The 17,816-nt window shown below is 43.1% G+C and overlaps 1 protein-coding gene across 1 annotated transcript in view; it reads right to left on the bottom strand.

Annotated features, from left to right (window-relative positions):
* The window catches only part of CPVL (carboxypeptidase vitellogenic like), a 101,164-nt gene extending 84,222 nt beyond the window's left edge, over positions 1-16,942 (bottom strand). Inside the window, exons 1-2 of the mRNA XM_024563115.3 lie at positions 16,830-16,942; positions 2,111-2,299 (exon numbers count right to left, since the gene is read on the bottom strand). Coding sequence (XP_024418883.2) covers positions 2,111-2,276 — 166 coding nt within the window. The 5' untranslated portion in view covers positions 2,277-2,299; positions 16,830-16,942. The remainder of the gene's footprint in view (positions 1-2,110; positions 2,300-16,829) is intronic.
* Between the last annotated feature and the right edge of the window lie 874 nt (positions 16,943-17,816).

Below are 17,816 nucleotides of genomic sequence, written 5' to 3'. Positions count from 1 at the left end.
TGGGAGGCTGGGAGTTCCTCCCACTGCCTCAACCCCCACAGGTGTTTTCAGTCAGAGGTTTGAGGCTTTATTTCCCCGCACTGGAGCCCTGGGTTGTGGGTCTGTCTCCCTCCCCAGTTGTTCCTCCCAGTTTATCTGCACATGAATGTGGGACCGTGGGGTCCACCAGCCACTGCCTTGCCTCAAGTCCTCTCTGCCCGGCTGCCCATCTCTGCCCCTCCTACAGGTCTGGATGAATGTTTCTTTTTTAACTCCTTGGTTGTTGGACTTCCATACAGTTCGATTTTCTGACAGTTCTGGTTGTTTTTATTTTTTAATTTGCTGTTCTTTTTTTGGTTGTGTGAGGAGGCAAAGTATATCTACCTACGCCTCCATCTTGGCTGGAAGAGATTTAATATTTTAAATATTGTCACTCCTCAGATGGCGGTCTATCAGGGCTGGCACAGAGGGACAAAAGATGAACTATCTCTCTCAAAATCTTTCTTTGCGACTGCTGATGACCATAACTGCAAGGCTCGTAGTCAGAAACACAGGAACGAGAGAGATGCGGATGATCTCTCGGGTGGATTTCTCTGTATGCTTCTCTCTTGATCGTACCAGATGTCTGATAGAGACACACGATGGCCACTTTCACATAATGCCTTCGTTTTAACTGTTTTCCTCACTCAGGATGCACAAGCCCTTTTCTATTTACCCAAATTCTGCCCAGTACCCTCAAGTCTGGAGCTGGCCACATAGCACAGTGGTTCAGACCTCGGGCTCTGGAGTCAGCTGGTATGGGTTTTAATACCAGCTCTGCCACTTCCTAGCTTTAAATAGGCCTGGGTAAGATACTGAATTTCTCTGGGCCTCCTTTTTCTCATCTGTAAAATGGGAACAGCAACTATGCTTTCTTCATTAGGGTTGCTCTGGGGATGAAATGAACTCATGTGTGTGTAAAGCACAATGCCTGGCACTTATTAAGGTCTAAAATTTTAATTCTACAAATATTTATTGAGTGCCAATTCCATACAGGCACTGTGCTAGGTAGTGGAGATTTAACTTTTTCAATGGCTGTAACTTGTTATATTTTCTTACAACTGTTCCTATTTTCTCCTTCGACTGTGACGACCAACCAGATAGCTTCCTTCTCAAACTCTCCAGCATGCCCACCTCGGATGTGAGTCTTCAGTTTTATAATATGCACTGCCTCCTCCTGCCTCCACAGCTTCCTCCTGCCACCACCCCATCTCTCTGCTTCCTTTCAATACCAGCTCCGCAAACAGCTGCCTATGCACTCTTACAGTTTGGGAGCCTCCTGAGGTCCAGAAAGATTAATTTATCAACACAGTGATTTACCTAAGCATTAAGAGCAGAATCTGGGCATAAAATTTAGTCTCTGATGACACCAAATGACAACTCTTTTTTCATTAATAACGAAAACAGAAAATCCCATTTGCAAACACTATTTAGAGAGCAATTTACAGGATATTAAGAGTTTCCACGTGCATTTTCTCATCTGATTCTTATAATACCCCTGTAATTTGGGTAAGTTCTTACATCTCCATCTTACTAATGAGGAAACTGAGGCCTAGGCTGTTTGGGTGGTAGCCTCCAGGCAAGGGGGCCCAGCACAGCGGCTGGGAGCATAGATTCTGCAGTGAGACTCTCTGGGTGTGGACCCTGCCTCTCTACCAGCCGGTGTCTGTGTGACTCTGGAAAGTAACTTCATCTATTTCTGCTTAGTTTCTTGTTTGTTCCTTAGTTCCTTGGGTTGTCCAGATGTTTAAATGGGTTTAAATATCAATGGAATACATGGAACCTGTACCTGACACACAGTTCTAAGGTTGGTGTTAATAAATAAGTGGACACTTATTAAGTGTCCAGTGGTAGACAGGCACTGTACTAGTTTTGTAAACAGAAGTTCAGGGACCCACCCACCAGCTCAACGGGCCCCAATGAACTCTCATCTTAGCTCATAACTCGGATAATATATGACATCCAATTGTTAGTATGTGAACTAAAAGGAGTGAGTAAAAAATATCAGAACAGATTTTGGATCCTGGAGGATAATTGCTTAGAAAAACCACAACTACTGGAAGTACACCAGGGGGTTTCTGATTGGACTTACCTTCTATGACATTCCCAGCTTCGATGTAGGGAGTAAGAAATAGTGGCTGCCCTGTGCCTCCCTCACGAGGCCCAGAAACCTGGGGATTGCTGTGCCGGAAGTGAAACAACCCACCGCCACTAGGGCAGAGCATCAGCAGGACCAGCAAAACTGCCACCTTCCACATGGCACCGGCCAGTCGCTCTCAGCCTAGGATGAAAACAGTAACAGTCCTCAAATGAATCAGAAGAGTAAATAGTTCCCCAGCCTTTTTACATGCAAGATAGTAATTTATTCACTCAAAAAAAAAATGTGTGTAAAGGTCCTTTGCTAAGCACCTTGGATACCACTTAACTAAAATGGACCTGATCCCTGCTCACTCTGAAATTAACAGTGTACTGGGGGGCTGGGTTACGCGAGAGATTTACTATTTAACTGGAGAAACAATTTATATTTCTAAAACTATGGTCTGGAAAGTAAATTCAATGGAGGATTAAAGCCTCAAGATAACAAAGGCTCTGTAATTAGTCACCAAATAAGTGGTCATGACAGTTTACCCACTACGGGAAGGCAGAGGACGGAGAACACATTTCAGGATGAGAGAAGCTAGGAAAGCCTGAGCAAGGTCAGGTGTGATAGAAAGATGGGTGGGCCTCTGACAGGCAGGAGAAATGGGGTAGACATTGCTGGTGGGTGGAAAACCGTGAGCAACGGTGAGACTTTGGCAGGGAAATTTAAAATCAACAAAATGGGTTTCTTGTTCCCTCTGCTATCTCTTACAAAGTCAGTAACCTTTGCATCCAAGAACAAAAAAAGAGACAAGGAAGAGAGGGATGATTCCACAACTATCTTTAGGTCCCTGTCCCTTGGCTTCAAACTTGATTAATACAAAGCTTTCCAAGGTACTTCAAATCTGATATTTGCTTAGAGTGTTCATCTGGGCTGATAATAATAATGGCTTCAAATTGTATGATGATTTCCCTACCTTGTAAATGAACATGTAGATTGTATTTACAATGGGCTTCCTTTTCTATTTTTAGCCTATTTGATCTCTTAATAACTTAACCAGGAGAGTGAGGCTTGCTATCACCAGTGTTATTTAAGATAACGTGACTCCAGAGTGTGCCTCATGCAAGGCATGAGAGTGGAGAAATCAGAATGAGAACTCAGCCAGGGTCAGGATGAGGAAATAAAGTGAGTCTGGTGGAAATGCAGGGTCAAATCTTATCTATTTTCTAAAATTTTGACATTTTTTTCAAAATGGGTTTTCTGGGGCCTTAATTTTGATTCTTTTCAAATAGTATATTAAAACACTATTTATCTTGATTACTGAGGTTTTTGGGCACTGCTAAATGTTTCCCCCAAGGCGGGTGCCTCACTGGCTTCACCTAAATGCTGACCCTGCTGAGTATTACGATGCCCTACGTCCGTGCTGGTACGTGACGCGGCATCGCCACTGTTTATGCATGGTCCAAGTTCTCGGCTCTAAAGTCTAAGTAAAATACATGAAATAAATAAACACTCCATTCACTGAGATTACTGGATGCAAAATGAAATATGCAATTATGCAAATATCATGCCTACTTTTTGGTGCTTTAAAATGCCAAACTATTATAGCATCTTAAAAATACAAAATGTGTAAAAATCTATTGCCACCTGCTTATCACAACCCAATTTGGCAAAATATGAAAATGCCAGTTGTAGGAAATTTAAAAAGATTTTCAGCCACATTTCCCCAATAAGATAAAAATATATAATTGTAATTGGATTGAATATATAATCTTTGTATAGAGTTATATATTCAACATATAAAACACTTAATAAAGTCCCCATACTTAACTAAACAAGCCTAATCATACAGTCTGTAGTTATAATTTGCTTTCGCCTATTATTGATTATAATAATGAACAAAATGAGTTTAGAAACTGAAATTAGGTTCCCAAGAAGCCCAAGGGTAATGACCGCTAGGGCACTAATAAAGTATTTTTAAAATTCTGTGACCTTGTTATGCTGATGTTTTAATAACAGCCACTTTCAAGGAATGCTTGAAGTCAACAATCTTACTCTCTAGCTGGTTTAGAAAAAAAAAAATCTGTGGTATTAAAACATACTGGAAGAAGCTCTTCCAGTAAAAGGTTGTTTTTCCTGGGGGCAGAAACGAGACACTAATCGTGCCATCTAATTTCTCAGGCTCGCTGCTTGCAAACCTCCAGCCTCCTTTAATGGAAGACATTAATATTTGAACAACCAGGGTGGTAGAGCACTTCCCCTGTAAGCAGATGTTGACTCAGAGATGTTAGAGAAAGGTGAAACTGTTCTCATTTTAAATGACATATCTAATTCATAAAAGTTAAGAGTTGGGTCAGTCTAGTAGATCTCATTAACATTTAATCAAACAAGTGTTGAAGTCGTGGTTTCCCATGTAGGTGAACTAAAGCAACATTTTTCATTTCCTGGTTTTCATTTAACAGCCAGAACTCCTGAACTGGGCTAAGCCGCCACCTCTCCTGATAAAATGAAAGCTGTTATCATAAATAGAGAAGTCTTTTTTCTTCATATCCTTCTCAAACGTTTTGCTTATCCTAAACTAGCCTGAATTATTTTACGTTTTGAACATCGAGTACTTCTAAACTAATAAACCTTGTACCAGAAGCTACTATCCATAGAAGTGAAAGAAAAAATTATTCACCATATACTTTATCATATGTCTATTTGAAATAATATGAAACATTGGCAATATTTCCAGTCCAAATATATCACATTGAAGGATTCAGACAAACTGTTCCATTTAATACACGTTTAGAAACAGAATAAAATCTAGGAATATTGGCAGAATAAGTAAGCTAAAGAAAGGTCAAAAGCATATGATTTGAACTGTCTTACTAAACATTAAATATTACAGTTGAAAACTATGTGGACAATGTACAACTTTTATATAAACAAAGTTATTTATCACAGTATTTTGAAGAATAATAAAAACAGTCAACAATGTAAAAATGTAAGATGAGTTCCTGTACACCAAGAAGATGAAATCATATACAGCGATTAATATGACTACTAATAATGCTTTGAAAAATATACTAAAATATTAGGTAAATAAAAGCAGGCTATTAAATTGGATATTGGAATTTTCTCCTCATTTAATACTTCTTAAGAATTTCTAAATTTTCTACAATTAATCTTATAATCAGAAAAAAAAAAGTTTTTGGTTTTGAGACAAAATGAAGCAGCTAATAAACATGGCGAACCAAATGCTTGTTTTTTTTCTGGTTGTGGCCTCTTGCGTTTCCTAGGAGTGACGTTCTGTTTGTTCTTCTACAATAGGTCCTTCTTTCTCTACCATTCGGTCTCCTAAAGCCAGAGGACCTCAGAGACTCAGAGTGTATTTTTTCTTTGGTAAATTAGAAGGCTCTGCATAGATGTGAGATGCTATAATAATAGTTATTATTCTTACATTTGTGTTTAATTCTGCCAGAAATAGAGTCTGTAACAGATGTGCATATAATTGGTACTAGGCAAATATTTGTTGAACGAACGGATCCAAAAAAATGAATCATGATATTTTAGGCCTAGATGAGATAATACATGCTCATATGGCCCAATTTTTCATCTTACCGACTAGGAAACTGAAGCCAGAAAATTAAGTAAGTGACTTGTTTAAGATTACACCACTTGTGAGCAATAGGGCCAAGCAAGACTCAAAGCCAGGATTTGTTTATGTCTCTAAGTCCATAAACTGCATTCCTCTCTCCCATCTTTGGTTACAGTTACATTCAGATAGTCTGACTCTTACTGTCTCAACAGATACTATAGCCAGTAATGGTCCTAGACCCTTTCAAAGGCTGGTAGAGGATGTAGTAAAATAAACAAACAAACAAATTAATTAATTAAATAAATAAAAAGAAACATCAATAAGTAAATATAGAGAAATTTGGGTTTTAGAAAGAGTTTGTATTAATCGGGGTCAGCCCTGACTGACTCAGTGGGCCGTGGGCGGGGCAGTGACTTCTCTGCATCCCAGTTGGTGTGTTAGAACCAACGAGCAGACTCCCGGGAACTTGGCAAACCAGTTGCTGGACATGGCCATTGTTACAAATTATACCACAAACATTTAGCATTAAGTAAGTTATATTGAAAAAATGCCACAAACACTCAACATTCATTACTTCCCAACTATTTTACTTCATTTTACTATAATCTGTGCTCTGGAGTAAAGTTTTTTCTGTGTGTCTGGTGGACGGACTCTATGATGGTTTGCTGCTGTGCAGTTCACTCCGACTCAGTGTTTCGTGGCGTCTGTTGACAGCTCACCGTCAGCCATGGTGGGAATATTTACACCATGGGCATCAGCAAGCCCCACAAGTCAGGGCTTCCCTGCCCCCCCCCCCACCACCAAGAGCCAGTTTTGAATATATACCTGCATATGCTGGTCTCGTGTTTCTTATCTGAAAAGTGAGCTGGAAACCACTTCCTATCAACTCACACTTTAATTCCAATGGAAACATCCGGCAGAAGGGGCAAGAGGGAAAATCCGGCCGAGTTGTCATCTGTGTGCGGGAGCCACCAGCAACACACTTAGAGATGCAAGGCCGCAGAAGAGACCTGCCGCTGGAAGGTGTGTGTTCGACCGACGAAGGAGAGTCCAAGAACAAAACCTCAGAACGAGGACAGAAGAGCAGAGCCGCCAGTTCAAGCAGCCCTTGCGTTCTCTTCATCTCTCCTTCCATCTTCTCCACCTTACATTGCAGATTATTCCAATTACAGGATAAGAATCATTTACGTAGCCCTGGCCGGGTGGCTCGATTGGTTGGAGCATCGTCCCATACACCAAAAGGGTTCAGGTTCAATTCCCAGTCAGGATGCATACCTCGGTTGCTGTGTCTGTCCCCGGGTGGGGTGTGTACACGAGGCAACCGATTGAGGTTTCTTTCTCACGTGGATGTTTCTCTGTCTCTCTCTCTGCCTCTCTCTCTCTCGCTCTCTCTCCCCCTCTCTCTAAAATCAATAAACATATCCTCAGGTGAGGATTTTAAAAACTGTTTATGTAATAATTGTTATAGCTACAATTGAAAAAGTTATTTTGGTCCCTGTTACATATTTAATGGACTTAAATAGTTCCCAACATAATAAAACATCCCCCCAAACAAACAACCAAAAACAGGCCAACTAGTAACAGACATTTCCAAGAAATCTGTAATTCAAAAAGGACTCACGCACCTCTCAAGATCATTCATGCGTATCCAAAGCATTTGAATCCTGTAACAAGGGGCTATTGTGCAGCCCTGAGTTAAATACCAACCCTAATTCCAAATCCACCTATTTTGCGAAAAAGATTTCCACACAAACAAATGGTAGAAGAAAACCTCTATTTGGAAGGATCCACTATTCATCTTCCCTATGACGTCATTTTAATTTCTGAAGTTGATCGTTGAAGCACTCTGTTCCCTGAAAGGGCACAGCCCACGACACTCCAGGTAAGGGGCCCCTTTTGCTGGAGTGGCCCTGCGGCCAGACGCCTATCTCCTTTTCGCAGGCCGGCCCCTCTGGCGTCAGACCTTTGGTGTCTCACCTTGCAGGTGAATTTGTCGTCCCTACCTGTGCCATTACATCCTTGGACTCACAGAAAACGGAGACACACTGGGGTTTTGTGGCAGACACAGAATGAGCAGAATCAGGGACAGGAGATAATAATATTATCCGACACCATAGTAGGGAACTTTACTTTGAAGTCTTACTCCAACCAGAAGGAAAATTTGAGTGGGGGTGGGCAAAAAGTAGACATGTCCCAAAATGTTAATAAGAGTTGTGAGATAGCAAGACCATCCCCATGATCAAAGGCATCATTGTGATAATGATACCAATAATACCTATTAATTATTGAATGCTGCCCTGTTGCAGAACTTTGCTAATTGCTTTATATTTTTATTTCTAACCTTCACCATGAGGGTGCTGTTTTCATCCCATTTTACAGATGAGAAACTGAGCCTCAGAGGATTTAACTTACTTGCCTGGGTTCACATAGCTAATAAGTGGTAGGACAAGGAATTCAGGCCAGTCCTTATCTGTCTCCAGAGACCATTCTGTAGTCCCCATACTAGGATCCGCCAAAAGGTGCTACTGGGCCTTAAATCTTAATCTTTAATCTTAATTAATATGAGGGATTAAATCTTAATCCCTCTTTCCTATTTAGGTAAATTTGGAAATACTGCATACTATGTCCCTCCAGACTTAAATTATTATGTTGCCGAGAAGTTCAAAAACCATGTTTGGGCTAATGGTCAGGAAGCATGTCTCTGGGTGAAGCCTGCTTTGAGGAAGCAGTGCAAAGGCCCTGAGGTGCAAACAAGCTTTGTTTGTGGTTGGCTGATGGGTGTACACGGGATGAAGGATGAAGTGGCCCATGACGAGTGTGGAGGGTAGTCGTCATGGGCCACTTCATATAAACATATGTGAAGTCCACATAAACATGTGGAGTCTTGCCTGTATTCATATGCATTAGTATTTTATTTTAATTGCAAGGGGACACCATTGGAGGCTTTTAAGTAAGGGAGTAATACACTCTAGACTTGTGGAATGTGAAAGATCACTTTTGTTGCTTCCTAGCAAGCAGACTTCAGGAGGATAGGATGGAATCAGGATACCAATTAGGAAGCCGATATAGTAATCCAGGAGAGAGGATAGAGGCTGAGGTCAGGGAGTAGCAGTGGAGGTGGTGAGAAGGGGTCAGGTACACTTTGAAGGCCCATTCATCAATATTTGTTAGTAAACTGAAATATAATGGAAACAAGCAAGCATGATTCCTAAGTTTTTTGTCCAAAGTGACTACATGAATTATTATGGGTTGCATTGTTTCCCCCAAAATATATGCTGAAGTCCTTCAGAATGTGACCCTCTTTGGAAATATTGTCATTAGTGAAGTTAGAATGAGGTCATGCTGAACAAAGGTAGGCCTTGAATCCAATATAATTTGTGTTCTGATAAGAGGAGGGCAACACAGGGAGAAGAAAAGGCCGTGCAAAGACAGAGACACACAGGGAGAAGAAGGCCATGTGACAATGGAGGCAGAGAAAGGAGTGACGCATCTACAAGCCAAGACATGAGGACAACTGGCAGATGCCAAAAGCAAAAGAGGGAAGGAAGCATCCTCTCCTGCAGGGCTCAGAGGGAGTGTGGCCCTGGCTACACGGTGATTTTGCACTTGTCCCTGCAGAACTGAGAGACAAGACTTTTCTGTTGTTTTGGCCACCCAGTTTGTGGTACTTTGTTCCAGCTGCCCTAGGACACTAATGTATGGATAGTGGGACCACACCGGAGGTTGGAAAGACAGTGACACTATTCTTAGAGAAGCCCTAAGTCCAGAGCTTTTATAAGCCAAAGCCAGGTGAGGAAACTGAGGCTGAATAGTTTCTCAAGTCCCAGGTTAATTTTCTCAAGCCCCACCACTCAGACACTAAGTAGTAGAGCTGGAATTCGAAGCCAGGTGTAGGTGACTCCAAAGTCCGTGTATTTTCCGTGTATCACTGTATAAATTACAGAGGATAACAAAATCTGCCTCTGGGAAAATTTTGACAGCAGCAGAATTCCAGGTAAACAGGATTATCCCTTATATCATTTGTAAAATTTATAGGTACTGGAATCGCACATGGCTTAAGAGCATGTTTATCTGCAAAGAAGTGAAAATCACATGCCCAGAGATTGCTTTACAATGGATTTCTGATGTACTTCCTTAAATTTTGAAAGTAAATTTGGGGGGGGTGGCTTAAGCCCTCAGTCCTTTATGACTCGTGACGAAAAGCAGTGTCTTCCACTGGGAAATTCTTCATTTTTACTGAGGTAAAGGTAGCCCTATTCTTTTTAGAATCAGCCTGCTTTTGACCACCTACTGTGATTAACATGGTAGAAAGAGGAATACGATATTTTTATCGTGAGAACTGTACTCTGACTTGGATTTTTCACCCATGGATGTGCATTATGTTGACAAAAGTCAAAAGTAGTTAAGAACAACTCAAAAACTAAATGGATCACCTTCTTCCCTAAACACATCCCCACTTCTCTATTTTGTCTTGATTGAAAACACTCTCAAGCACTGAAGCTGGAAATCCCAGATTGGTTGACTTTTCTGCTTCCCTCTCGCTGCCTTTCCACAGCCAGCCAACCACCCATTGGCTACCCTGGATGTGTTCTAAATTCCTCCTCTCCTCTCCCACCCTACACCCAGGTCTGAATCCAGGCCTTTACCGTTACCTGCCTGGACCAATGCAAATCTCCAAGCTAATATCTAACCCTGACCTTAACCCCTACTTGAATGAATTTCCCTACTTCCCTCATTTGCTGTTGTCTCTCCTCCTTTCTCGGGCCATGGATTTTACCTTGTCCAACTTTGTTGTATGGCAATAGGTAACCACTACATAGGCAAGATAGAAGCATAGGGTAGGAAGTGGATAAAAAAGCAGGAGGAAGCTAGAGAAGCCAATGGAGAGGAAATCACAGAGGATGTTGTAGATGTGCTGAGTCTTTATCCTCCAGTGAGTTGGCAATCCTAAGCACTTCAAATTTGTAAAGAATACAATGGCCAGAGTCTAAGGATGGATTTAAATGAAAAAGACAGAAGGCAGAGACACTATGTATAGTAGGCTTTATAATAATCCAGAATAAAGATGATAAAGCCTAAACTAGGGCTGGGAAATAGTAACAGTGTGAACAGGGAAGATTGAAAATAATTAGAAGGTAAAATTAGCAGGACCTTGTGTATGATGAAATGTTGTATATTGAAATAGAACAGAATGTAGGATGAGCCCTAAACCTGACTTTGATGGCTGGGCAGGTGGTGGTATCATCAACTACGATTTCCCACTACTTGATTTTGTCCCAAAATGAATACATCAGTGCATTTGTGTCTCCCTCTCCCTCTGTGTGTGTGTGTGTGAGAGAGAGAGAGAGAGAGAGAGAGAGAGAGAGAGAGAGGATATTCCAGATCCCCAGAGAAAGTGAAAACCAGCTCCCTGGTCATCACACTAAGAAGTTCCCAACAGAACATTGCCGACATTCCCACATCCCCAAGGCCACACGGCAGCTGCCAGATGACAGACAATCCTTTCTGTCAAGCAGTCACTGGTTTCTTACCAACGGGCCCCAGCTGCCCTGGCTCCTCCCTGCTCCGGAACAAAAACTACTGAGACATTGCTGAACCAGTGTGGCTGCTGGACAGCAGCCCATCCCATGGGTCACCTCTTCTCTGATTCCTCCTTTGACTCACCCAGCACAAGGCCAAACCTTTCAGACGCCCTTTCCTATGACCCCAGTCCTTTCAGTGTGCGCCTTTCTTTGCTACAGATAAGCCAATCAAACTAGCTTTGTGTGTTTATGAGTGTATTCCTGGTAGTCTTTCATCAGTGAGCGTCAGCATCCCCTTGAAAAGTGTACAGAGGCCAGGTGGAGAAGTTAGGGAGACCCCAAAATACAGAGAAAAGACAATAACTGCAGAACATCAGGGCAGCAGAGAGCACTCTCTTATCTGAGACAAGCATCAGAGCTTCTGCCACAGTTCAGTTCTTGAATGTACAGAACGCTCCCCCAAGTCAGGTTAATGCTACAAACACCCCAATACTTAGAGGTCAAGAAAAAAAACATTATTTCCCATTGATTTGTTGATTGCTAATAATATTCTTCATCAAGAAACCCAGGCAGGACATTTTTCATTTTCAGAATTAGCTATGGCTGTCACTTTCCCCATGCGTCAAATAGAAACTTCGTAGCGTGGGGTCCACACAAAGCCTAAGAATGGGTTTTTCTTTAACTTCTTACATTTCTTTTGCTCATCTTTGCCCCAGCCACAGCCACAATTCCTGGTCCTTTCAAACACAGAGCCCTCCCCACACTCTTTTCCTTCAATAGACCTCAATTTATTAGAGATTTTTCTGGGTATGTACTAAACTGAGATACTTTGCTAAAATTCTTGGAGTCAAAGATGAAAAATGGCTCAGTACTTGCTTTCATGGAGAAGAGAAACCTGCACAAAACCCAGTAACCCTGGGCAGACTGGCGATGTGCTAGAATAAGGTACAAGAAGCTCAGGGTTCTAAGCCACTACCGGTCAACACAGCGCTTATTCAAGTCCTCATGGGTGATGACCTCACTCCCATTCCGAATCCCATTGCTCAGTGTGCAACTGGCCACTTTGCACTTCAGGAAAGAAAACAGAGTACAATTCTTATGTCTACCTGAGCCAATTATAATCAATTACACAGTCAGTACAATCTTGCTGTGGGCCCCATACCCTATCCCACCCTCTCTCCAAATTCTCACAATGGAAGGAAAGTAAGGATAAAGGGGCAAGTGACCTTAGATATGTAAATGGGCAGGACATTAGGGAAAGCAGAAGACTGATGGAATAAAACACATAAGTAAACAAATTAAATATAGAACTGTCTTCTGGTTCACCCTGAAAGAACTCAGTGGAGGATCGAATGTGTGATCTTCAGGAGAATTAATGAAGTGATTGCTAAACTCAGCCTTAGGGGTTGGCATTTCTGCGGGAGTCGTACTCTTCCTGCAGAGTTCAAGAAGTTGGGTACATAAGACAGGGCCAGAGGGCAGACACCCCACCAATGATAACCAACCGAGCAATTTTGATCTAAATAATCAGCCACACCAGAGGGGCCACATGAAGGAACCCACCTGTGCAAACCCTAACACAATGCCCTCTCACAGTAGGCATTTAGGAAGGTGATGTTGTCCAATGAGAATAGCAGGAAGGATTCAGACACACAGCTGCAAGCATGGCTCCAACGCTTCAAAACCCTGTGTCTTTAGATAAAGTACTTCTGTTCTGACCAGAACCACACTTCTTTTTAATACTGTATTGACAGACACATCAGATGAATTACATACACATATAAACTCATACCAGGTACTACAGAAAGACAAAAGATAGTCTCTGCCCTCACCTTCTAACGGAGGCCTTGGGACAGACCCTGGCCACAGAATAGATGCTACATCAATCTAATGTCCCTTGCCTTGTCAGTGGTAAATTAATATAATTAGATGGTTTTACAGAGCTGAACATTCACTTATGAATATTAACCTATGTCCTAAAGTATTAGCATAGAAGGGGAGGGGGAGCTTGGGTTGCTAAATATTTGGATAAAGGCTTGGCGACTGTTGCATCCAGAATATATGTCACAGCTGCAGTTTGGTCTGGAAAATGCGGCCATCCTCAGGATAGGTTGTTATGGTTCCCAGACTAAGTGGGTGTTGCCTTGTGAAAGGAGAGAAAATCATTAAATGACCTGACATCCCAATATGTGGAAATGGTTTACGTGGACAAAGCACTGTATATTGTGAGTCCTAGATAAAAATGTATGTACATTTTCCCCTTGCCTCCCTGCTCTCACCTTACTCCCTGCCCCCACCCCCAGCCATGCCTGCTATAGTAGGAGCAGGGAAAACTCCACTCTAGTGGTAGGAATATGCATTTGATTTGTGACTGCTGTGACTGCAATAATACTGTAGATAGAACAGTCGTTAAAATCCTAAGCGATACTTGGACACCTGTATTTTTTTTTCTGTTCCAGGAACTCCACATATTCAGATTTCAGCCTTCTTTTCTCCATCCGTACATTCTCATTCAACCATGCCTTGATCACTAATGGCCAGTCCAGAGAGTTGTTCGGTCCTGACCTTGCTGTTGGGCTCTCCACTGTCCATGGCCACCTCCACGTGAGTTCCCAACTGGTCCCTCAAACCCAAAGGAGTCTTGTAACAAGACATCATCATTCCCATTGAAATTCTTCCTCCTCTGACTTCCCTATTCTCATCGACACACAATCTTTGTAGAAGCCTGAGCTCTACAACCGAGTCCTCATGTCCAGTCAGCCACAAGGTCCCACCCTTCTTCCTCTTTTCAGTCTCTGCAATCCATTCTGTTCACAGTTTGACCCAGGACATTTGCAAAGCCTCCCAACTCATCTCTCAGACTTTAGTCCTCTCCATTCCAATGTAGCCTGACCTTAATGCCAGAAAGAGCTTTCTAGAGCACAAAACACTCCTGCTCCTCAAATGCCTTCAGTGGCTCCAGACTACAACCAGGATGGTTTAAACTTTCTGCTGTGAAATTCAACGTCTTCCACAATGTGACTCCAGCAGAACCTTCCAGACACAAGTCACAGGATCCCTTCACAAACTCTGTGTTCCAGCCCAATGAAACCCTTCCTTGTTCCCTAACTGTATTCCGCTATTTATGTTCTTACAGTTTAGCATAGCTCCACTCAAATAGTAGGCACTAATCAGTACCAGCTGAATGAAAAGAGAATTTAGGTGGGGGTTGCACAATAAAGTTCTTTCAACTTTTGTGAATGTTTGAAAACTTTCATAATCAAACATTGGGAAAAATATTAGTGAAATAAATGAATGGATATCTTGAGAGTTGGGTTACCTCCACCCCAGGGAACCTGGAGAAGAAGGTGGGGACAGGGGAGATGACTCCATGTCTGAAAAAGCAAATTCTTACCATCTTATCTTTCCAGTAGTATCCTTGGGTGTCCTCTCTAAACCTTTCCCCTATATTCTGATTCTAGTTAATGATGGTCTTTCTATTGCTACAATTATTTATTGGCCCAAATGTTTATTTATAAATATTTATTTGGGTTACAGCAATAAAAGAAAAGCAGGTGGGTACTCACTGTACATTGGTTTCTAAGCTGGATTCACATATGTTGCTCAGGGCTGTACCTGCAATATCTTGGAGGAAGAGAAATCTCACTACTCTGGTTTCAGTTCCTTTATGCTTAGGGATTTTATCAAGAAAGCACCGGATCACTGTCTTGTGAACTGAGTCTATTATCGCTTCAATCGTTGAACTTGCAAATATATAGCATAATAGTTCAAACTCCATTCCTGGTTTTGGCTAGGAAAGTACATTTCTTAGCTTTCTGCCCTGCTTACCCGTCTCCCAAGTCAATATAGATAGAAATGAGACATTCTTATAGAGGCGCCTTTCTAATTAAGAGACACTCCCCTACTTACATTCTATCTAGTGGTCTTGGTTCAGTCAATGAAAACTCTACATCATTAAATCCCTGGGAAGGTTACACCAAAATACACATGCCCGCTCTTTTAAATGAACTCTGCTTCCTATTAAGAATGGGGCATTTCCTATTAACCTTGGGCATGCGGGTGCTCATGAACAGGTCCGAGATGTTCTTGGAGGCAGTAACCAAGCTCTCCCTCACTCGCTGGCTTTGTTCTGTGCATACCAGGGTAGCATGCAACATTCCGTTTTCCCTCTGACAAATCCTATGCCTCCCGAAACAAAGACAAAGTCATTAACAGATGCTGTCATGTTGTTGGCTTCTCGTTTTTATTTTTCCAAGAGGAGTCAATTGGTCAGCCCAGTGGACTTGCTTAACACTCTTCTCAGTCATCTGAACCTCCTGTCAGTCAAAGCCCGCTTATTTCTCAGGCTATAGAATCAGGGTAGTAGAAACTCGCTGTACATTGGTTTACAAGCTGGATTACATATGTTGGGGAACCACTTATGCCTCTCCAAAACAGCCAGTTCCTATATATAAAAATGGAAAGAATAAAACAGCTCCTTGCTAAGAACACTGACATTGTATTTTAAAGAGTTTCCACCAAACGATTAGCCTGGGGTAGAAGTCTACAAAGCACAGCCCCCTGAAGGCTCTCCACAGCCTTACAGGCTTTCATATGCCAACCAGCCAGTGCGCTTGACTTTTAAAAAAGTGTTCCGATTCCTATTTTGAACAGTTTTCTTAAAAGATATTTTTCAAGGTAGCAAAATGCATTCTTGTTAGATCTTTTTCTCCTAATGTTGCTGTTCTTACTCATCTTACACCAAAATAATAATAATAATAATAGTGGTAGTAGTGGTGGTGGTGGTGGTTGCTGTACATTTAAGGGGAGAGGAAAAGACAAGTGTGTGAAATGCGGAGACAGAGATTTAGTAATCGGAAATAATCTGCTCAAGGTCACCAACTAGCAAAAGGCAACCCGGGATTTGAGTCCATGAATATGCCAAAGCCCATTTTTCCCTGCACACGAAGCTGACCTGAAATGCACCAGGTGCTTGCATTTCACATGTGTCTCTGCACATCCTACTGCTTCCTACCAAGTCCCTTGCAAGGCCCCAAGTCACTTGACAGGGAGCTGTCACTTGTCCCAAGCCCCTGGATTTCTCTTAATCCTACATTCCAGGAATAATATTCACTCTGGTGTGCTCTGGTTTCTTGGATCAAGCCAAGTCTCCTTTTGGGGGGCACACTCAGACCAAAGGCAGTTCCTGCTCCCACTTCCCTAGTGCACCCCGAAATCAGCATCCCAAAGAGACCTGTTGAGGGAGGAAGGGATGATGTTCCCATCTCGCATCTAGGGTAACGGGGGACCCCACAGCTTCACACTTCCCTGGAAGGGCTCCTGGACTCGGAAGCACCTCCAGATCTGGAAGAAGCCCAGGTGCCACCGCCTGGAATTGTGCCAGGAGCCTTCGGGAGTGTTCCCCGGGCTGAGCGCACCCACGGCAGAGCGTCAAGACTCCCCGGTACCCCAACCTGGAAACTCTGGACTGGCCAAGACCACCGATCGGATCCTATTCTGCCACGCTCTCTTCCTTCCGGCAGCTGAAGGCTGCTGAAACCACCCTCCCTGCTCTCCCCGAATTTGGGGTCCTGGTGAGGACTAGCTACGCTATACCCGCGCATCCCCCGAGGACCCGCGCACTTACGCAGGGCAGTCGGCACTCTGGGCACTCTGGTCCCCGCTGCGGTTCCCCAGTCGGGAAGAGGTCAGACAGCCCTTCCCCTCTCACCTCCTAGTCACAAGTACCCCGCAGAACGCGAGCTTTTAAGGGCTCCTCTCAGCGACGCCCGCCCCTGACCCAGACCTATAGGGCATAAGGTAAGTCCCCGCCTCCCCTCCCAGCGCCCTCACCTCGCCCAGTCAGCACTTGCCGCGCCGGGAGCCGCCAGCAGCCCCAGGGTGGAACACTAACGACGAACAGAGGAAGGCAGCCGCAGCCCTGCAACTCCGTGTGTGTGCTCGTTTGCACATTTTGATTTCCTCCCCAACTTTTTAAGAGATGCTGTCTTAGAATTTCAACGCTGCATTTTGAAATTATTCCCCCCTCCCGGGTGTTTGCATCTGGAAACCAAGTGGTGTTTTAATCCTGGTGTTTAAAATGCCCACCTTGCACGCATGGGTAGCCCACACGCCAATCACTAACACCGACTCAACTCCGAGTGCCAGCACGGGGTGCCTACTGCTCTCCCTAGGTTATTGCACAGGGATCTCACAGCAACCTGATGTGTTATTACTACCATTATTCCCATTCTGCAGGCGGGACACAGATCGAGAGAGGTTAAGTATCCCATTCGGATTCACAGCTTTCCTAAGTGCTCAGAATAGGTGTTAGTAGCCACCATCCGGTGCTGGGCCCTGAGCCAGACACTAGGGGAAGACAGAATTCAAAGGGAAGGCGATTGCAAAGAGATAAGACAAAATACAAAATCCTCCCCATGTCTCAGTCCCACAAATGTCCTGTGGTTCAGAGATGGCGCAGTTATTTAGAAGACCTCAGTCTGGCCAACTACTTTGAATCCTGGCTCTGGTATTTAGCAGCTAAAAAAAAAAAAGTCACCATGCTCCCACCATGCTTCTTTGCAGAAGTAGTCTGGTTCCGTCCCCCCTAAATCAGGGCTGGCTCTGTGACTGG

Source organism: Desmodus rotundus, chromosome 6, assembly GCF_022682495.2.
Source record: "Desmodus rotundus isolate HL8 chromosome 6, HLdesRot8A.1, whole genome shotgun sequence".
Lineage (NCBI taxonomy): Eukaryota > Metazoa > Chordata > Mammalia > Chiroptera > Phyllostomidae > Desmodus > Desmodus rotundus.
This window is presented reverse-complemented; position numbering and strand designations above follow the sequence as displayed.